This window comes from Dunckerocampus dactyliophorus, chromosome 11, assembly GCF_027744805.1.
Source record: "Dunckerocampus dactyliophorus isolate RoL2022-P2 chromosome 11, RoL_Ddac_1.1, whole genome shotgun sequence".
NCBI lineage: Eukaryota > Metazoa > Chordata > Actinopteri > Syngnathiformes > Syngnathidae > Dunckerocampus > Dunckerocampus dactyliophorus.
The window spans coordinates 27,373,862-27,395,983 of NC_072829.1; the positions used below are offsets into that span (position 1 = coordinate 27,373,862).

A 22,122-nucleotide genomic window follows, 5' to 3' on the forward strand; every position below is an offset into this window, starting at 1 on the left:
TGTAGATAACCACAACATATCCCTAAGGGCATCGCCCATTTTTTTTCAGCGCATTTCTTCAGTCTGATGACAACTACTTATGTTCCCCACACCTGTTGAAGTTTGTGTCATAGATACACATTGGTTGGTGCTTTTTAGGTTGTTTCACAATATTTGTTTATGTCATTGCCGTATGGTTAACTAAGGTCACTAAGTTGGCATGCTGCTCACAGAAGGTGGTTGTTGATTTTGTTATTATTTTTTTATTATTGATGTTTTCATTTTAATTCATAATTTATTCAGTTTGACTTGTATACCTAACCCTATGCTTACCACAAATTACAAGTCTTGTACTTCTGGAAGCAAAACATTGTAATGTGTAATTGATGATCCTTTTGGAGAGAATTGGTTTAGACCAACAGGGTTTTGCAAGACATCACTCGCCAAATAATGTTTAATCACCTCAGTGTTAAAGGACTCCAAAAGTAACCTTCTTGTCAGCACATAAGAGGTAGAAATTAATCTTCAACAAAGACTTCACCTTCATTCTCAGCATGTGATATTTTATTCAAATAGTGCACAACAGTTGCCCTTTCCCCCTCTAGTGTCCTGTCCTGTTCATTTGTTTCAAGATGCAATATTCTTATCAAATGACTATAAATTATTGTTAACATGAATTTCCTCGTTGATTTTGTGGTTGGAAAATGTAATGAAAAGTTGTTGATTTGCTCCGGCATGTTTTTTTTTATTGCAGCACACTCCCGAAAAACAACAAAAATAAATGTAAAAAGTAACTTCCTGGCACTACACACTCTCTAAACATAGATGCTAAAAATGCTATATTTTGCCACAGAGCTGCTGTAGTACCATCAGCAATCATTTCAAAGCAGTCAATTCTTGGACATATTTTTAGTGTAAAATGATTACTGCTTCAAGATGAGTCTATTAAATTGATGAAATTATTTTCTGAAATGCTACAAAATGCAAGCAATATCAAATGAGTGTAAATGAGGTACATAAGGTCAAGGGGCCATCTTGTGCTCCATCAGTGCATCTTAATACATGTTTTAGTTGATATATTTTCAGTTTTTATTGACCTCTTGTGATGCAACGATGTTGTTCGATAACTCTTTATACATTAAAATGAAAAAAATAGAATAATAAATGGTAAATTATGCAATTTTTGTATTTCTGTATTAGCCATCGCACAACTGTTATTATTTATGTATGATTTTGGACTTAGAATTTATCCCGCGTATGCGATTGTTTAGCATTTAATTGATTATGACCATGTGTCTGTTATTCCAGCCCTAAATAAATTCATAGTTAACAAACGAATAGCAAGTTAATTCATTAACAAATAGAATGTATTATTTTGTTCCTGTGTATGTAGAAGATTCACTTTGGAAGCGATTTTAAATGCTCTACAGTGAACCTCAGTTTGTAAAGTGTGCAGTATTCTGCAGTACATGTGTTTGGACTCTCAGGGACGCTATTGACTAGTAATGAAATTCTTCCCATCGTCTTCCTATATCCAGTACACAAAGATCCACACATTCACTTTAACAGAGGAGGGAACGCAGACACATCAGCTCTGCTATTTTATCTTTCAATCAACACGGGCATATTCTTTCTTTTTGATGCACTATTTGGATAAGAGGGATTTTACATTTTTTGTCTCTAATTTGGACCTTGCATGTTGGATGGAACAATGAAGCGGCAAGTATACCTACTATTGTTCTTCACAGCGTGTTTTGGCGGCTCGGTGTTAGGGCAGGTCACCTACTCCATCCCGGAGGAAATGATCAAAGGTTCTTTGGTTGGACACATAGCGCAGGATTTAGGCGTGCCGGTGAAAAGACTGAAGTCCGGTAAGGCACGCATCTACTCCGAAGACAAAGCAGATTACATGGAGCTGAATAGAGACAGAGGAGTGCTCGTCGTGAAAGAGAGGATGGACAGAGAGGCGCTGTGCGGACAGACAACACCTTGCGCGTTGCATCTGCAGATCACGCTCGAGGATCCCATCGAATTCTACACGGTGGCCGTCGAAATTAGCGACATTAACGACAATGCCCCCTCTTTTAAAAAGGATGAGATGACATTTAAGATAAGTGAGACGGCTGCGATTGGAGCAAAATTCGTGCTGGAGAGAGCCGTGGATCTAGACGTTGGTGTGAACGGATTGCAGGGATACTCTTTAAAGCCGACAGAGCATTTTCATCTGAAAATACAAAATCAGCAAGATGGAAGCAAGAAGGTGGAGATGGTTTTGAAGAAAGCTCTAGATCGAGAGACTAAAGAACAGCTGTCATTAATTCTCACTGCGGCTGATGGCGGTGATCCTCAGCTAACAGGAACAATGCGTATAGAAATTGCTGTGCTAGATGCAAACGACAACGCACCTGTATTTACACAAGAGACATATAAAGTCACCGTAGTGGAAAATACTCCAAAAGGCACCATTTTGAGCACCGTGAGTGCTGTAGATGCAGATGAAGGATCTAATGGGAAAGTGTCTTATTCAATAACAAACACGTTGGATCAGGTTATTTTTGAAATTGCTGAAGAAACTGGTGTGGTGTCTTTAACTGGAAGCCTAGATTATGAAAAAGTGCATTACTATGAAATATTTGTGCAAGCTAGTGATGAAGGAGGGCTGACAGATTCCTGTAAGATTATTGTGGAGGTGACTGACACAAATGATAACCCTCCATCTATAAATATCATGTCTAAAACCAGTTCTATATCAGAGAATTCTACGCCAGGGACTGTGGTCACCATATTTAATGTCCAGGATCCTGACTCTGTCGAAAATGGCAATGTTGCATGTTACATAGAAGAAAACATGCCTTTTCTAATGAAAAGTACTTCCAAAAAGTTCTTTAGTTTAGTGACCGACGGTGAATTAGACAGAGAGAGGTCAAGTGAGTATAATATCACAGTGACATGTTCTGATGAGGGAGTACCCTCCCTCTCCAGCAGTGTCACTCTCACCTTACACATCTCAGATGTGAATGACAACGCACCTGTCTTTGAGAGGAGCTCATATGAGGCCTCCATTGTAGAAAACAACACACCAGGTCTCTCTATATTCACATTGAAAGCCAGAGACGCAGACTGGAACCAGAACGCTCGTCTCTCTTACATCCTGGAGGACTCCTCTGTTAACGGAGTGCCAGTCTCCTCATATGTGTCCGTTAGTGCTGATAGTGGAGTCATCCATGCAGTGCGCTCTTTTGATTACGAGCACCTGAAAGAGTTCCACTTCCGCATCAGAGCTCAGGATGGAGGCTCTCCTCCTCTCAGCAGCAACGTGAGCATTCGCATCCTGATCCAGGACCAGAACGACAATGCTCCTCAGGTACTGTACCCGGTCCAGACAGGTGGCTCGGTGCTGGCTGAAATGGTGCCTCGTTCAGCAGATGTGGGCTATCTGGTGACTAAAGTGGTGGCTGTTGATGTGGACTCTGGACAGAACGCCTGGCTCTCCTATAAAGTGCACAAAGCCACAGACAGGGCGCTGTTTGAAGTGGGCCTACACAATGGAGAAATAAGAACTGTCCGCCAAGTCACTGATAAAGATGCTGTCAAGCAAAGACTGACTGTTCTAGTGGAGGACAACGGGCAGCCCTCTCGTTCAGCTACAGTCATTGTTAACGTGGCGGTGGCAGACAGCTTCCCTGAAGTGCTGTCAGAGTTCACTGACTTTAGCATGCATGACAAGGAGTACAATGACAAGCTGACTTTTTACTTAGTCTTGGCTTTGGCTGTGGTCTCCTTCCTCTTCATCACCTGCTTGCTGCTTATCATATCAGTCAAAGTGTACAGGTGGAGACAGTCTCGCATCCTGTACCACTCCAACCTCCCTGTCATTCCATATTATCCACCACGTTACTCAGACACTTTGGGGACAGGGACTCTCCCACACGTGTACAATTACGAGGTGTGCAGGACCACTGACTCCAGAAAAAGTGACTTTAAGATGGACAGAGCTGCTAGTCACAATGTGCTGGTAATGGACCCCAGTTCTACAGGAACCATGCAGAAGATACACAATGAAAAGAACATCCTGGATGAGCCTGACTCTCCTCTAGAGGTTGGCCATTTGTTCTCTATTTGAGCTTTTCTGTCAATATTTATATTTGCCTTTTATTACTTAGAAAGTTATGATTGTAGATAAGCACAACACACTGCACCAGGCATCCTCCGAGTGTTTGTAATACTTTATTCCCCCTGTGCGTGGGTTTTCTCCGGCTTCCTCCCACATTCCAAAAACATGCATGTTAGGTTCATTGGAGACTCTAAATGGTCCATAGGTATGAATGTGAGTATGAATGATTGTTTGTCTATATGTGCCCTGTGATTAGCTGGCGACCAGCACTGTCTCTCGCCCAAAGTCAGCTGGGGTAGGCCCCAGCATTCTCGACCCTAGTGAGGATAAGCAGTATAGAAAATGGATGGGTGGATATACCAGATGGAGCACAATATCCTTAGAAGTTAAAAAACAACATATTCGATGTCATGTTATGTCTTTGCAACAGTTTACCATAAATTGACGATTCAGCACCATGGACAGTGTAGTTGAAGTGTCCGTGTGTGTACTGTTTTACCTTTTAAGCTTAAAGTTGTAACACTTTGATGGCTGCAATTCATGTATTTGTCACAGAATAAGTTTAGAATTATGTCTATACATTTTATTGTTTTATTTCTTATAAATATTCATACTTTTAACCTCAGTTCTGCTTTATTATGTATACCATAACATATATTTATGTATACAATAACATGCTGATTTATGGGTGCGTTTTTTTTGGCTTCCTGTTGTAGTTTCTATTTTTCATCTCACAGCGTCGCTGTTGGTATATCTGATGACGTTTAAATGGGGGATGTTTTTTTCTGTTCTTTGTGCTGTCCTGCGTTGGCCATTGAACAGTAGTTGCTCGTGAGGCGAACAGTGAGGACTGATTGGATTTTATTGAATATATTTTGCAGCGCTGTCTTTTTTTCAACGCATATGTGCATTAATTGCATAGGGATTGTTGGATTTTAATTGCTGAAGGAAAAAAAACGACCCTCGGACTGAACAATGAGACGGCAAGTATTGTTGTTCCTCTCGGCTCTGTGCCTTCGCCGTGTGCTCGGCCAGGTCAGCTATTCCATCCCTGAAGAAATGTCCAAAGGCTCTGTTGTTGGTAACATAGTGCATGATTTAGGTGTAGATCTCAAGAGGCTGACATCCGGTAAGGCTCGCGTATATACCGGCCGCAGTGTGGCGCACATCGGCCTGAATAAAGAGAGAGGAGTCCTCGTTGTCCAAGAGAGGATAGACAGGGAAGCTTTGTGTGGAGAGAGCACTCCGTGTGCTATGCATTTCCAGGTCATTCTGGAGAATCCAATGGAGCTTTTTCGCGTTACGGTGGAGATCACGGACATAAACGACAACACGCCCAGTTTTACCAACGCTGAAAAGCGGTTTGAAATAAGCGAGTCCGCCATAGTAGGATCCAAATTTATATTAGAGAAAGCGATCGATTTGGACATAGGCATGAATGGCTTACAGCAATACACACTCACCCCGGCTGACAACTTTGCCTTAAAATTAGAAAATGAGGCCGACGGAAGTAAGAAAGTAGAAATGGTGCTGCAGATGCCTCTCGATAGAGAAAAGCAGAGTTACATAAGGCTTTTATTAACTGCTACAGATGGAGGCGAGCCGCAGCTCTCAGGCACCGTGCATATATTAATTAATGTGCTTGACGCCAATGATAACGCACCTACGTTTGAAAAACGTATTTATACAGCAAAAATACTTGAAAATGCCGCCAAGGGCACCAGCGTAACGACTGTGAGAGCATCTGATAAAGACATCGGCGCAAATGGAAATGTGTCATATTTGATATCTCCCAGCAAACGCTTTTTAGCCGATATTTTTAACATTAACGCCCAAACGGGGGTAATCACCCTGATAGGTGGCATTGATTATGAAAAGGCGACATCCTATCAAATGGACGTAGAGGTGGTCGACACGGGAGGTCTCTCTGATTCTACCAAAGTTGTGGTTGACGTCATCGATATGAACGATAACAGCCCTCACATAAATATCGTTTCTAAATCTGACACCATATTAGAGGACTCGCCCCCTAACACTGTTCTAGCAATGTTAAGTGTGAGCGATCCGGACTCGGAAAATAACGGGAAAGTAGAGTGTGTCATAGATGATAACACTCCCTTTAAAATAGAGTCGTCATTAAATGGATTTTATACTTTGGTCACAGAGGTAGATTTAGACAGAGAGAGGTCAAGTGAGTATAATATCACAGTGACATGCTCTGATGAAGGAGTACCCTCCCTCTCCAGCAGCGACACTCTCACCTTACGCATTTCAGATGTGAATGACAACGCGCCTGTCTTTGAGAGGAGCTCATATGAGGCCTCCATTGTAGAAAACAACACACCAGGTCTCTCTATATTCACAGTAAAAGCCAGAGACGCAGATTGGAACCAGAACGCTCGACTCTCTTACATCCTGGAGGACTCCTCTTATAACGGAGTGCCAGTCTCCTCATATGTGTCTGTTAGTGCTGATAGCGGAGTCATCCATGCAGTGCGCTCTTTTGACTACGAGCACCTGAAAGACTTCCACTTTCATATCAGAGCTCAGGATGGAGGCTCCCCTCCTCTCAGCAGCAACGTGAGTGTCCGCATCCTGATCCAAGACCAGAACGACAATGCACCTCAGGTCCTGTATCCGGTCCAGACAGGTGGCTCGGTGCTGGCTGAAATGGTGCCTCGTTCAGCAGATGTGGGCTATCTGGTGACTAAAGTGGTGGCTGTTGATGTGGACTCTGGACAGAACGCCTGGCTCTCCTATAAAGTGCACAAAGCCACAGACAGGGCGCTGTTTGAAGTGGGCCTACACAATGGAGAAATAAGAACTGTCCGCCAAGTCACTGATAAAGATGCTGTCAAGCAAAGACTGACTGTTCTAGTGGAGGACAACGGGCAGCCCTCTCGTTCAGCTACAGTCATTGTTAACGTGGCGGTGGCAGACAGCTTCCCTGAAGTGCTGTCAGAGTTCACTGACTTTAGCATGCATGACAAGGAGTACAATGACAAGCTGACTTTTTACTTAGTCTTGGCTTTGGCTGTGGTCTCCTTCCTCTTCATCACCTGCTTGCTGCTTATCATATCAGTCAAAGTGTACAGGTGGAGACAGTCTCGCATCCTGTACCACTCCAGCCTCCCTGTCATTCCATATTATCCACCACGTTACTCAGACACTTTGGGAACAGGGACTCTCCCACATGTGTACAATTACGAGGTGTGCAGGACTACTGACTCCAGAAAAAGTAACTTCAAGGTGGACAGAGCTGCTAGTCACAACGTGCTGGTAATGGACCCCAGTTCTACAGGAACCATGCAGAAGATACACAGTGAAAAGAACATCCTGGATGAACTTGACTCTCCTCTAGAGGTTAGTCATTTGAAAGATTTTTCTGTTCCAAAGCTTTCACGTTTTTTGTTTTTTTTTTGGTCAAGGAACAAGGTCCTGTGCAATATGCTGTATCTCAGAATTGTATTTTTGTGTCTTTAAGCATTTGTTGTACCAGCATTAGCTTCCTCTTTGCTTATTAAACCTAAAATTATATTTTTTTTACAAAGAAAATGTAAAAATGTACTTTCCAATAAAATAATAATAATAATCAATTGTTATAACTATTACATAAATATAATTAAAATATAATATGCAAATAATAAATATACAAATCTTGTAGATATAATAATTGTAATGGTAAAGCAATTATTATTATTAACAACTTGTATTTGTATTGTTATTATAAGGTAATATTATAAATTAAGCAATTCATAATAAATTGCATATTTGTTTTATCTAGAATTGGAGATGACCAAATATAATTACCAAAATACAAAATGTTGAGAAAAAAATATATGGTGATTATATTTTTAAAATGCTAGTGTAAAAATACAAAAATACTCATACTCGTTGGACTACTACTAATAACAACAACATAATAATATAAACATTTGTGTTTTTAAAAAGTGTATGTTCAATTTCGTTAGATTTAATTGTACTTTCACAAAGTAAATAAAATACAAACATCAACATCTAGAAAAGTCTAATAGCTATTGCATATTTACAACACCTATTTTATTCGTTTTGTAATGTTTTTCTTGATTGACAGTGTTGGTCCTATTTATTCAAAATATGTAGCTCGCGATTTTAAATATAATCCCATATTATCCAGGTGTGATCTGCTATTTTTTTTTAAATACATAGTTGAATTTTATTTTCTCTATTCAAATTATGTAGACTATATGAAACCATAAATACCTGAACTTCGCCCCTCATAAAATCTATTAATTATTATATATGTTTTTAATTTTTCTTTAGACGTATTGTGACGTTTCCACGGATAGGCCTACTGGGGCCTTGACTGTTATGTGCGAGCAGAAAGGGCCGCTATTGGCCAGAGTGTGGCAGTCTTCGACAGGGCTTCAGTCAGTCCCTCCCTCTTACACAACGGCGTTTTACACCATAGAGCAGTCATTTCTTCGCTAACCATGGACATGGACGGCCGTTGTCTCTTGGTGGGATTTATTTGAATATTATTTCAACTGGAAAATCGGTGAAATATGGATTTTAAAACTATGATGCGTCAAGTGCTGCCGTTCATCTTGCTCATGTCGACCCGTTCCGTGCTCGGCCAAGTCACCTATTCGATCCCGGAGGAAATGGAGAAAGGATCTTTGGTGTCTAACGTGGCTCAGGATTTAGGTTTGGACCTGAAAAGGCTCAAATCAGGTCGAGCTCGTATTCATTCTGGAGACAGTGCGGAATACATCGAGCTGGAGAAAGAAAGGGGGCTCCTCCTTGTGAAGGAGAGGATAGACAGAGAGACGCTGTGCGGTGAGACGACGCTCTGTGCTTTGCATTTGCAGATGATTTTGGAAAATCCCATGGAATTGTTTCGTATTACTATCGAAATTACAGACATAAACGACAATGCCCCCACTTTTGCGTCCAGCAGCAAACGCTTTGAAATCAGCGAGTCGGCCATCATCGGCTCTAAATTTGTGCTGGAGAAAGCCATCGACGCTGATAGTGGTGCAAATGCTCTGCAGAGCTACTCGCTCAGTCCGACAGATAATTTTAATCTTAAATTAGCAAATCAAGCAGATGGGAGTAAAAAAGTGGAGATGATACTGCAGAAGCCTCTAGATAGAGAGCAGCAGGAGCAGATTTCATTGTTGTTAACAGCCTTTGATGGCGGACAACCACGCAGGTCAGGAACAATGCAGATTAATGTGCATGTGTTAGATGTAAATGATAACGCTCCCGTGTTTAGCAAGGCTTCATATAAGGCAACTATTAGTGAAAGTTCACCCAAAGGAACAAGTGTAATAACTGTAACTGCATCTGACAAAGACAGTGGTTCTAATGGGCAAATATCTTATTTAATATCTCAAAATACGCTCAGATTACCCGATGTATTTCAGATCAATAGTGCAACTGGAGAGGTTATTTTAACTGGTGACATTGACTATGAGCGAGCTAAAGTGTTACAAATAGATATAGAAGCAGTAGACAATGGAGGACTGTCTGATTCAAGTAAGATCCTGATTGACATCATTGATGTTAATGACAACAGTCCTCAAATGAAAATACTCTCTAAATCAGATTCCATTTCTGAAGACTCTGCAGAGAACACTGTTGTTACTATGTTAAGTGTTAATGACCCTGACTCTGGTAGCAATGGAGAGGTCAAGTGTAAAATTAATGAAGATATTCCATTTAAAATAGAAAACACTGTGAATGGATTTTACAGCTTAGTGACAGAGGTAGCTTTGGATAGAGAATCAGCATCTCAGTATAATATCACAGTGACATGCTCTGATGAGGGAGTACCCTCCCTCTCCAGCAGTGTCACTCTCACCTTACACATCTCAGATGTGAATGACAACACGCCTGTCTTTGAGAGGAGCTCATATGAGGCCTCCATTGTAGAAAACAACACACCAGGTCTCTCTATATTCACAGTGAAAGCCAGAGATGCGGACTGGAACCAGAACGCTCGTCTCTCTTACATCCTGGAGGACTCCTCTGTTAACGGAGTGCCAGTCTCCTCATATGTGTCTGTTAGTGCTGATAGTGGAGTCATCCATGCAGTGCGCTCTTTTGACTATGAGCACCTGAAAGAGTTCCACTTCCGTGTCAGAGCTCAGGATGGAGGCTCTCCTCCTCTCAACAGCAACGTGAGCGTTCGCATCCTGATCCAGGACCAGAACGACAATGCACCTCAGGTCCTGTATCCGGTCCAGACAGGCGCTTCGGTGCTGGCTGAAATGGTGCCTCGTTCAGCAGATGTGGGCTATCTGGTGACTAAAGTGGTGGCTGTTGATGTGGACTCTGGACAGAACGCCTGGCTCTCCTATAAAGTGCACAAAGCCACAGACAGGGCGCTGTTTGAAGTGGGCCTACACAATGGAGAAATAAGAACTGTCCGCCAAGTGACTGATAAAGATGCTGTCAAGCAAAGACTGACTGTTCTAGTGGAGGACAACGGGCAGCCCTCTCGTTCAGCTACAGTCATTGTTAACGTGGCGGTGGCAGACAGCTTCCCTGAAGTGCTGTCAGAGTTCACTGACTTTAGCATGCATGACAAGGAGTACAATGACAAGCTGACTTTTTACTTAGTCTTGGCTTTGGCTGTGGTCTCCTTCCTCTTCATCACCTGCTTGCTGCTTATCATATCAGTCAAAGTGTACAGGTGGAGACAGTCTCGCATCCTGTACCACTCCAGCCTCCCAGTCATTCCATATTATCCACCACGTTACTCAGACACTTTGGGGACAGGGACTCTCCCACACGTGTACAATTACGAGGTGTGCAGGACCACTGACTCCAGAAAAAGTGACTTTAAGTTGGACAGAGCTGTTAGTCACAACGTGCTGGTAATGGACCCCAGTTCTACAGGAACCATGCAGAAGATACACAGTGAAAAGAACATCCTTGATGAACCTGACTCTCCTCTAGAGGTTGGTCACTTGCACTTTATTTGATTACTGCAGGAAATGCGTCTATTTGCCCATATTGCATTGTTGTAGACGACCACCACATATCCCACTGGGCATCATCCAGTTCTCTTACAAAACTGTACATGCATAGCATTGCTTTCTGAATACTTACAGCAATCTGTCATGAAAAATATTACATTATTGTCAATATAGCACCAGAAATGTAAATTTCTCTACAGATATTCTTTTCCAAACAAGGCCATAGGCCTCTATGTACATGCTGTCATGGCATCTGATGATCAATGGATACTTACGATCCACAAAGTCCTGTTAGGCTCTCTTGTTATTTGTCTCATCTGTAGGTATCAACATTATACACCAAAAAGCTAAAAGCTACATTGTAATCGGCATAATTCATAGTTTAATGGACCCACCTGAGTTTGGCATGAATGTATTAATCTTAATATACCTTTACTGTCAATGATTAATTACCTCAAAACATTATTTATGTTTTCGGTGCTTGGCTCTTGACTTCAGTATAATGTCTGTGCGGCGTGTTAAGGTTTTTGAGGTAGCTCTTTGCTGTTATCACGTTGTTAATACATTATATAAGATCTTGTGTCAGCACCATGAAGAGTAACATACTTCATCCTTTTAATCTGTTGTTGTCTTCTTGCTTTAATCTTCCTGCAAATTTACAGTATATTTAGACCAAGTAATTTCATTTTTTTATAGTATAACAGTCGTATTTTACGTGCAAGTAGTCTTATTTAGAGGTTAGTTATTTGGCATAATATGTGTGTGACAGCACAGAGCAGCTCTTTGTGTAAGATTGAGGCTTGTTGTTGATGTGACAAAGTGATTCAGCACCACGGATAGCGACATTGTCGTCACTGGTCCACAGTTGGAATTCACTCTTTGCCTTTAACTTTTTTGTCATTGTTTGCTACTGCTTTTGAGTCCTGTATCCAAATTTTAGCATTACCTAGCTAAATCTGCAATTTATAGCGTATGTTAGCTCGTATTTTAGTAACTATATTACATTTGTAAGAGTGGAAGGGTTTGTTTTATTATTTTAAGTCTGTCTCTGGGTGCATTTCAATTTGTGTGGCTTTTAAATTATTATTTTTTTTGGCTGCACTTGCACAGATTGAACTCTTCGGGACGCTGTTGGCTCGTGCTTTGCAGGTTGCCTTTTTATTTGGTGCTTTTGTCACAGTCCTTCCCAATACGGTTGATGAAACACGGTGTCAGTCGAAGAAGGAACGCATTGTGCATGGATATTTCCCACTCTGGATCTAAATTTTACACTCATCTTTGGATGAAATAGCACTGCTGCCTTGTAATTTCTTTATAGTTGGTGGATTCGGTTACGTAAAGGGGATGAAAGGCCGTATCAGCTGTGCAGCAGTGGAATCAGCCAGGACAATGAGACGGCAAGTATTGTTAATCTCCATCTTCTGCCTCAGCTCCGTAATAGGGCAGGTCACCTACTCCATTCCGGAGGAAATGGCAAAAGGATCTTTAATCGGCAACATAGCCCGAGATTTGGGCTTAGACGTCAAGAGGCTGAGGGCGGGCAAAGCTCGCATTTACACGGGAGACAGCGCTCAGTATATCGAGCTGAACAGAGAACGAGGAGTCCTCCTCGTCAAAGAAAAAATAGACCGAGAATTTTTGTGCAGGCAGACGACGCCCTGCGCTTTACATTTTCAAATTACACTTGAAAATCCACTAGAATTATTCCCCATTACTGTGGAAATTACGGACATTAACGACAATGCACCACTCTTCCAAAAAGACGAGAGGAGGTTTGAAATCAGCGAATCTGCCGTGGTGGGCTCTAAATTCATGCTGGAGAAAGCGTTTGACCCTGATATAGGACTGAATGGTCTTCAGCGGTACACACTGAAGCCCAGTGATTGCTTTGTGCTTAAACTACACAGTCAGTCAGATGGCAGTAAAAAGGTGGACATGGTATTACAAAAGCCGCTAGATAGAGAGAAACAGGAGCACGTGTCTTTAGTTTTGACGGCCGAGGATGGCGGAGAACCACAGCTGACTGGAACCATGCAGATCCAAATCACTGTTCTTGATGCGAATGACAATGCGCCAGTATTCAGCAAGGCTGTGTACAAGGCAAGCATCACGGAGAACTCCGCCATAGGAACACTCATTACTAAAGTGAGCGCTTCAGATGCAGATAAGGGAACAAACGGAGAAGTGGTGTATGTGATAGGGAGCAGCATGGACACTGTGTCCAAGTTATTCCATATTAATGATGAGGGTGACGTCATCCTGAAGGGCGCAGTAGATTATGAAAAAGAGAAATCACATCACATTGACATAGAAGCTATTGATCAAGGGGGGTTGTCTGATTCCAGTAAAATTGTTATTGATGTCATTGATGTAAATGACAACAGCCCCATTGTAAATATGATTTCATCATCTGGCTCTGTGCCAGAAGACGCCCCCGTCAAAACTGTCATAGCTTTAATGAGTGTTAGTGACCCTGATTCTGATGCTAATGGTCAAGTCAACTGTGTGATAGGTGAAAATATACCATTTGCAATCAAAACCACATCAAATAATTTCTATAGTTTAGTGACAGACAGTGAATTAGACAGAGAGAGGTCAAGTGAGTATAATATCACAGTGACATGTTCTGATGAGGGAGTACCCTCCCTTTCCAGCAGTGTCACCCTCACCTTACACATCTCAGATGTGAATGACAATGCACCTGTCTTTGAGAGGAGCTCATATGAGGCCTCCATTGTAGAAAACAACACACCAGGTCTCTCTATATTCACAGTGAAAGCCAGAGATGCTGACTGGAACCAGAATGCTCATCTCTCTTACATCCTGGAGGACTCCTCTGTTAACGGAGTGCCAGTCTCCTCATATGTGTCCGTTAGTGCTGATAGTGGAGTCATCCATGCAGTGCGCTCTTTTGACTACGAGCACCTGAAAGAGTTCCACTTGCACGTGAGAGCTCAGGATGGAGGCTCCCCTCCTCTCAGCAGCAACGTGAGCGTTCGCATCCTGATCCAGGACCAGAACGACAACGCACCTCAGGTCCTGTATCCGGTCCAGACAGGCGCTTCGGTGCTGGCTGAAATGGTGCCTCGTTCAGCAGATGTGGGCTATCTGGTGACTAAAGTGGTGGCTGTTGATGTGGACTCTGGACAGAACGCCTGGCTCTCCTATAAAGTGCACAAAGCCACAGACAGGGCGCTGTTTGAAGTGGGCCTACACAATGGAGAAATAAGAACTGTCCGCCAAGTCACTGATAAAGATGCTGTCAAGCAAAGACTGACTGTTCTAGTGGAGGACAACGGGCAGCCCTCTCGTTCAGCTACAGTCATTGTTAACGTGGCGGTGGCAGACAGCTTCCCTGAAGTGCTGTCAGAGTTCACTGACTTTAGCATGCAGGACAAGGAGTACAATGACAAGCTGACTTTTTACTTAGTCTTGGCTTTGGCTGTGGTCTCCTTCCTCTTCATCAGCTGCTTGCTGCTTATCATATCAGTCAAAGTGTACAGGTGGAGACAGTCTCGCATCCTGTACCACTCCAACCTCCCAGTCATTCCATATTATCCACCACGTTACTCAGACACTTTGGGGACAGGGACTCTCCCACACGTGTACAATTACGAGGTGTGCAGGACTACTGACTCCAGAAAAAGTGACTTTAAGATGGACAGAGCTGCTAGTCACAACGTGCTGGTAATGGACCCCAGTTCTACAGGGACCATGCAGAAGATACACAGTGAAAAGAACATCCTGGATGAACCGGACTCTCCTCTTGAGGTTGGTCACTTGAGATAATTTTCTTTTATGAAACTTTCACACTGGTTTGTTTGTTTGTCCTCCCCAGTGTTTTGTAGCAAAGGAAATGTTTGTGTCTTTTCATATCCGTTGAATCAGCACTTGCTTACTCTTTGCTTCCTAAACCTAAAATGACCATATTTTTGGGGTCACAGAAAACTCTAAAATACTTTCTAAATTTGGTTGTCCTAAGAACCCATACTTTGGTACTAAGTCAATGCCAACACGCAAATGTGTTAAAAATGCACCAATGCTGCACCAATGTTTGCTTTTTTTTGGTACAATCTGTCCCGAATATACAACTATTACCTCAGCGAGCATGTCTATTTTTGGCAGAACTGAGGCCTGCTCTAGACATGTGAAATCAGTGCAGAAGAACACCTGCTGTTTTAAAAATATGGATTGAGCAGGTCAGAATGAAAACATTTTATTGTTCAGTTAGTAGGAGTCACCTGTGGAGATACTTTACATTCGAGGAGAACCAATTATAAAGTCATAAAAACCGACGTGCAAACATTGCCTCCGAAGTTTTCCAACCAAAAGAGCAAACACTTTGAAGCAGGTGAAACATCTCAAAGACAGGCACCCTAACTTGTTTAAAGAATTCATGATTGAGTAAGTTTCAGTTCCACTTGTGTCACATTATACATGACCCAAATATAAATCTGTTATTTTGGGCTTGAGAACCAGCTTACTGTGCTTGTAGGCGCAGGTTTCTAATACTTGCTTGCTCCCTCAAGTGAACAGAGATGGTTAACTAATAATCGAACAATACCGTCATATGTGAAATTATGAGATGCTCTCTGACAGTCTATTTGAACGAAAACATACTTTTCTTTTACACTGTAAAGAAGATCAAGATCAAGATCAAGATCAAGAGAGTTTTATTGTCATGTGCATAGTAAAGGGACCTCAAACTTGCGGCCTGCGGGCCTGCATACCTCCTTCCCCTATTTTGTGGCATCCTACTTGACATCAAGTATGCGTGGCCCATGCCCCCATGGGGAAATGGGGGGAGGCACTTTAGCTTGCCTAGGGGAAGCGGCTCTTTAATTCAGCTGGCAATAACCAGCTGAACTTGCAGTTAGCTTGTCACTCAGTGAAATGAACACGGTGCCAACCCAAAAATGGAAAAGGAAAAATAAAGAACAGCAGTAGTGTTTAGTCTTCAGTTATATAGAATTCTATAAAGTACTGCTGTTCTTTTTTTGTAATTAAAGCAGTGGACTGTTGTTATTTATGACCATTTATAAGCACAGTATTGTTTGTTTTTATATATAGGCCACTGGAAGGTGCAACTGCTGTCCACTTGGCAGCAAGTCCTGCAATTTAAATTATGTACAAAGGATGTTGAAGGACAGTGATATTAAATACTTGACAATTTAGAAGAGTTTTCAATAAAATAGTGAATTTAAAAATACATGGGTTTTATTTTTATTTGCATTGTGGTATTGAATTAAGTATTGAGAAGTGTAGAATTTCACAGGTATTCGTATCGACAACTGAAATTATGGTATCGTGACAAGACTACTCTCTGATAATACAAATATTAATAATATAATAATAATAATAATAATAATAATAATAATAATAATAATAATAATAATAGTATAGGGTTTTTTTAAATAACTTTAATTTCGTTTGGTTAAACCCTGCTTTCACAAAGCAAAAAATCCAAATGGAAACATCCAGAAATAGCTATTGTACACTTAAAACACGTTTTCATGCATTCCACTTTCTTTTGCATATTTGTTCTTGATTGTCAGTGTTGGCTTATTTATTCAGGTTATATTACTCGTGACATTAAGTATAGTCCTCAATTATTGATGTATCTGTAAATACACATCTGTTATGCTTTTTAAAAAATAAAATAAAATACATATATTTTAATGACATTTTCTCCACGCAGGTTTATGCATTTGAACCCATGACTACCTGAACCCTTTCCCTATAAATTTATTAATTCGTAATTGTATATACAGAATTTGTCATTTTTTAATGACATGTTGTGATGTTTACATAATTAATTGAATGGGTTTTTCACCTGTGGCTTACTGTATGGGCCTTGGATTTCATATGCAGAGCAGAGAGGGCCGCTATTGGCCAGAGTGTGGCAGTCTTCGACAGGGCTTCAGTCAGTCCCTCCCTTTACAGAATGACGTTTTACACAATAAAGCAGTCATTTCGAGCCTCTCTTCGCAAAGCACGGACATGGACGACTGTGGTCGCTCCTGATAATTTGAGTGGGATTTATATGAACAGTATTACAACTGGAAACTCGGTGAAATATGGATTTTAAGACGATGACGCGTCAAGTGCTGCCCTTCATCTTGCTCATGTCGAGCCCTTCCGTGCTCGGCCAAGTCAGCTATTCGATCCCGGAGGAAATGGAGAAAGGATCTTTGGTGTCTAACGTGGCTCAGGATTTAGGTTTGGACCTGAAAAGGCTCAAATCAGGTCGAGCTCGTATTCATTCTGGAGACAGTGCGGAATACATCGAGCTGGAGAAAGAAAGGGGGCTCCTCCTTGTGAAGGAGAGGATAGACAGAGAGACGCTGTGCGGTGAGACGACGCTCTGTGCTTTGCATTTGCAGATGATTTTGGAAAATCCCATGGAATTGTTTCGTATTACTATCGAAATTACAGACATAAACGACAATGCCCCCAGCTTCGAATCTAGCAGCAAACGCTTTGAAATCAGCGAGTCGGCATTCATCGGCTCTAAATTTGTGCTGGAGAAAGCCATCGACGCTGATAGTGGTGCAAATGGTCTGCAGAGCTACTCGCTCAGCCCAACTGATCATTTTCATCTTAAATTAGCAAATCAAGCAGATGGAAGTAAAAATGTGGAGATGATACTACAGAAGCCTCTGGATAGAGAGCAGCAGGAGCAGATTTCATTGTTACTAACAGCCTTTGATGGCGGACAACCACGCAGGTCAGGAACAATGCAGATTAATGTGCATGTGTTAGATGCAAATGATAACGCTCCCGTGTTTACTAAATCTTTATATAAGACAACTATTGGGGAAAACTCACCCAAAGGAACAAGTGTAATAACTGTTAGTGCATCTGATAAAGACAGTGGCTCTAATGGGCAAATATTATATGTCATATCAAAAAACAAGCTAAGATTATCAGACCTATTTCAGATCAATAGTGCAACTGGAGAGGTTATTTTAACTGGTGACATTGACTATGAGCGAGCTAAAGTGTTACAAATAGATATAGAAGCAGTAGACAATGGAGGACTGTCTGATTCAAGTAAGATCCTGATTGACATCATTGATGTTAATGACAACAGTCCTCAAATGAAAATACTCTCTAAATCAGATTCCATTTCTGAAGACTCTGCAGAGAACACTGTTGTTACTATGTTAAGTGTTAATGACCCTGACTCTGGTAGCAATGGAGAGGTCAAGTGTAAAATTAATGAAGATATTCCATTTAAAATAGAAAACACTGTGAATGGATTTTACAGCTTAGTGACAGAGGTAGCTTTGGATAGAGAATCAGCATCTCAGTATAATATCACAGTGACATGCTCTGATGAGGGAGTACCCTCCCTCTCCAGCAGTGTCACTCTCACCTTACACATCTCAGATGTGAATGACAATGCGCCTGTCTTTGAGAGGAGCTCATATGAGGCCTCCATTGTAGAAAACAACACACCAGGTCTTTCTATATTCACAGTGAAAGCCAGAGATGCGGACTGGAACCAGAACGCTCGTCTCTCTTACATCCTAGAGGACTCCTCTGTTAACGGAGTGCCAGTCTCCTCATATGTGTCCGTTAGTGCGGATAGTGGAGTCATCCATGCAGTGCGCTCTTTTGACTACGAGCACCTGAAAGAGTTCCACTTCCGTGTCAGAGCTCAGGATGGAGGCTCCCCTCCTCTCAGCAGCAATGTGAGCGTTTGCATCCTGATCCAGGACCAGAACGACAATGCTCCTCAGGTCCTGTACCCAGTCCAGACGAGTGGCTCAGTGTTGGCTGAAATGGTGCCTCGTTCAGCAGATGTGGGCTATCTGGTGACTAAAGTGGTGGCTGTTGATGTGGACTCAGGACAGAACTCCTGGCTCTCCTATAAAGTGCACAAAGCCACAGACAGGGCGCTGTTTGAAGTGGGCCTACACAATGGAGAAATAAGAACTGTCCGCCAAGTGACTGATAAAGATGCTGTCAAGCAAAGACTGACTGTTCTAGTGGAGGACAACGGGCAGCCCTCTCGTTCAGCTACAGTCATTGTTAACGTGGCGGTGGCAGACAGCTTCCCTGAAGTGCTGTCAGAGTTCACTGACTTTAGCATGCATGACAAGGAGTACAATGACAAGCTGACTTTTTACTTAGTCTTGGCTTTGGCTGTGGTCTCCTTCCTCTTCATCACCTGCTTGCTGCTTATCATATCAGTCAAAGTGTACAGGTGGAGACAGTCTCGCATCCTGTACCACTCCAGCCTCCCAGTCATTCCATATTATCCACCACGTTACTCAGACACTTTGGGGACAGGGACTCTCCCACACGTGTACAATTACGAGGTGTGCAGGACCACTGACTCCAGAAAAAGTGACTTTAAGTTGGACAGAGCTGCTAGTCACAACGTGCTGGTAATGGACCCCAGTTCTACAGGAACCATGCAGAAGATACACAGTGAAAAGAACATCCTGGATGAACCTGACTCTCCTCTAGAGGTTGGTCACTTGCGTTATGTTTGAGTTCTGCAGTAAATGTTTCTATTTGCCTTTATTACTTACAAGTAGGATTGTAGATGACTACAATGTATCCCACCAGGCAACTGCTGTTCTTATGACACTGTAAATGCATATTGTTGCTGACCTATGCCAGCTTTGTTTCACCAGTGAGGTTAGTTTCATGGATGGAACATTTTTACATGGACTGTGTGTGAAGTGGCCATTTTAAAAGTGGGGAAAAAATGGTGTGATGTGGTGTACTGTATGTATGCATCTTTTCATTCAATGAAGTTAATCCTAAAAAAAAAAATACATTAGCTACTTACCAAAAAGAGAACACCTTGGATGAACATTATTATATCTTGAGGTTAGTCATATGAGACTGAGTTGTAACATTTTGGGGTTTTTTTTGGTTTGTTTTTATGTTAAGGAATGTCTTTTCCGCCATTGTGTCGCAGTGCTTTTGTGTTTTATAACTTCTGCATATTGAATTTCACTTTGACAATTTACTAAACCCTAAATTATCATGTTCCTTTTTTACCCATAGTCTTAGTCTACAGTATATGCCTTTATTAATTTCAATGTGAATGCATTCAGCAACTAAGCTAAGAACTGCTCCCCACTGCTGTAGTTATTTTCTCCATTGCACAGAGATTTTTAAAAAAGTAAGCCATAGGTAAAGGGAGAAGTCATACACTTCTGTTACCTCATAGTGATGCGTTTGTAGACCGTTTTGAACAGCCTCTTAAGTTACCGAGCATGATATTTTGCGTTTGTTATGAAGCCAGAGTATTCTGTTATTTGTCCTGCAGTTTCGCATTTTGTACTCTTAGGGACGCTATAGTCCGTGATGTCCCTGATACAGCAGCCGTGCCTCCCTTCTTAATACGACAGCCAACAGAGAAAAAGGGCAAACCACAGGAAGAGATACTTTGGTCTGCAGCATATATCTCTCTAGGACTATTTTGTGACATTTTTGAGGAATAATAACAACATATCGCTCTTGTCGGGATTTATGGTCTTTTGGATTCGTTTTAGGCAGCACAGTGGTGTGTTTCTGTCTCGAAAGTGATGCAAGGAGAACAATGAAACGGCAAGTTGTGTTTTTCCCCCTTCTGCTGTTCATCAGCGCTACATTCGGACAGATCAACTATTCTATTCATGAGGAAATGCAAATAGGCTCCTTAGTGGGAAATATAGCTGAGGATTTGGGTATTGGTGTAGGGAGGCTAAAATCACGCAATGCTCGGGTTTATTTTGGTGACAGTAAACAATACATCGAGCTGAATAAAGACAGGGGCGTTCTCCTCATCAAAGAAAGAATAGATAGAGAGGCCCTTTGCGCACAGTCGATGCCTTGTGCGCTGCACTTTCAGATTATTTTAGAGAACCCCATCGAGTTTTATAAAATAATAGTGGAGCTTGTCGACATCAACGACAACCCCCCAGCCTTTGAGAAGGGTGACATTAAATTCAAAATCAGCGAATCTGCAGTGATAGGATCAAAATTTGATTTGGAGAGAGCTGTGGATCTCGATGTTGGCATTAATGATCTCCAAACGTACCTGCTAGAACCGTCTGATAATTTTGCATTAAAGTTACATAATCAAGCAGACGGCTCCAGAAGCGTTGAGATGGTTTTGAAGCAAGCTCTCGATAGAGAAAAAAAAGAGCATTTACGTCTTGTGCTGACGGCTGTAGATGGAGGGGAGCCGCGGATGTCTGGCACAATGCAGATTCTCATAACCGTGTTAGATGTTAATGATAACGCACCCGTGTTCACAAAGCCTGTTTACAAAGCTACTGTTGCAGAAAATACTCCTAAAGGCACCGTCGTGACTGTGGTTAGCGCGTCAGATGCCGATCATGGAGCCAATAGTAAAATAACATATTCAATCAGAAACACGATGGACGATGTGAGACATTTGTTCAACATAAATGAGCTAAGTGGTGAGGTCGCGCTGATTGGAAATGTAGACTACGAAAAAGCACGCAACTATCAAATTAATGTGCGCGCCAGTGACGATGGCGGATTGACAGACAGCTGCAAAGTAATAGTGGACATTGTCGACGTGAATGATAACAGCCCGTTGATCAACGTCATGTCTAAGACAAATGTCATATCTGAGGACGTCCCAAGTGAAACAGTTGTAACAATTATTAACATTCAAGACCAAGATGACGGTGAGAATGGAAAGGTAGAGTGTGCAATAAATCAAAATATCCCCTTCATACTTAAATCGACAGATACTAATTTCTATAGGTTAGTGACAGACAGTGAATTAGACAGAGAGAGGTCAAGTGAGTATAATATCACAGTGACATGCTCTGATGAGGGAGTACCCTCCCTCTCCAGCAGTGTCACTCTCACCTTACACATCTCAGATGTGAATGACAACGCACCTGTCTTTGAGAGGAGCTCATATGAGGCCTCCATTGTAGAAAACAACACACCAGGTTTCTCTATATTCACAGTGAAAGCCAGAGACACAGATTGGAATCAGAACGCGCGACTCTCTTACATCCTGGAGGACTCCTCTGTTAACGGAGTGCCAGTCTCCTCATATGTGTCTGTTAGTGCTGA

General features: G+C 41.9%; 4 protein-coding genes across 4 annotated transcripts in view; all 4 read left to right on the forward strand.

Moving 5' to 3' along the window:
- The window catches only part of LOC129189689 (protocadherin beta-16-like), a 91,159-nt gene that overhangs the window by 48,489 nt on the left and 20,548 nt on the right, over positions 1 to 22,122 (forward strand). The gene's annotated exons all lie outside the window — the stretch shown is intronic.
- LOC129189696 (protocadherin beta-16-like) lies at positions 4,085 to 10,183 on the forward strand. Its single transcript, XM_054791653.1, has 2 exons — positions 4,085 to 7,456; positions 10,043 to 10,183. The coding sequence occupies exons 1-2, from the start codon at positions 5,069 to 5,071 to the stop codon at positions 10,043 to 10,045; spliced, it is 2,391 nt and encodes a 796-aa protein (XP_054647628.1). The 5' UTR covers positions 4,085 to 5,068; the 3' UTR covers positions 10,046 to 10,183.
- LOC129189691 (protocadherin beta-16-like) lies at positions 8,069 to 12,404 on the forward strand. The gene is made up of 2 exons (XM_054791648.1): positions 8,069 to 11,040; positions 12,377 to 12,404. The coding sequence occupies exons 1-2, from the start codon at positions 8,638 to 8,640 to the stop codon at positions 12,395 to 12,397; spliced, it is 2,424 nt and encodes an 807-aa protein (XP_054647623.1). The 5' UTR covers positions 8,069 to 8,637; the 3' UTR covers positions 12,398 to 12,404.
- Positions 12,403 to 14,862, forward strand: LOC129189688 (protocadherin beta-16-like). The gene has a single exon (XM_054791644.1). The coding sequence runs from the start codon at positions 12,403 to 12,405 to the stop codon at positions 14,845 to 14,847; it is 2,445 nt and encodes an 814-aa protein (XP_054647619.1). The 3' UTR covers positions 14,848 to 14,862.

Bases quoted from the DNA above. Each gene is read 5' to 3' on its own strand.
- LOC129189691 (XM_054791648.1), top strand. From the start codon at position 8,638: ATGGATTTTAAAACTATGATGCGTCAAGTGCTGCCGTTCATCTTGCTC. The intron at 11,041-12,376 runs GTTGGTCACTTG...ATTTCTTTATAG, and splicing joins AACCTGACTCTCCTCTAGAG to TTGGTGGATTCGGTTACGTA.
- LOC129189696 (XM_054791653.1), top strand. From the start codon at position 5,069: ATGAGACGGCAAGTATTGTTGTTCCTCTCGGCTCTGTGCCTTCGCCGT.
- LOC129189688 (XM_054791644.1), top strand. From the start codon at position 12,403: ATGAAAGGCCGTATCAGCTGTGCAGCAGTGGAATCAGCCAGGACAATG.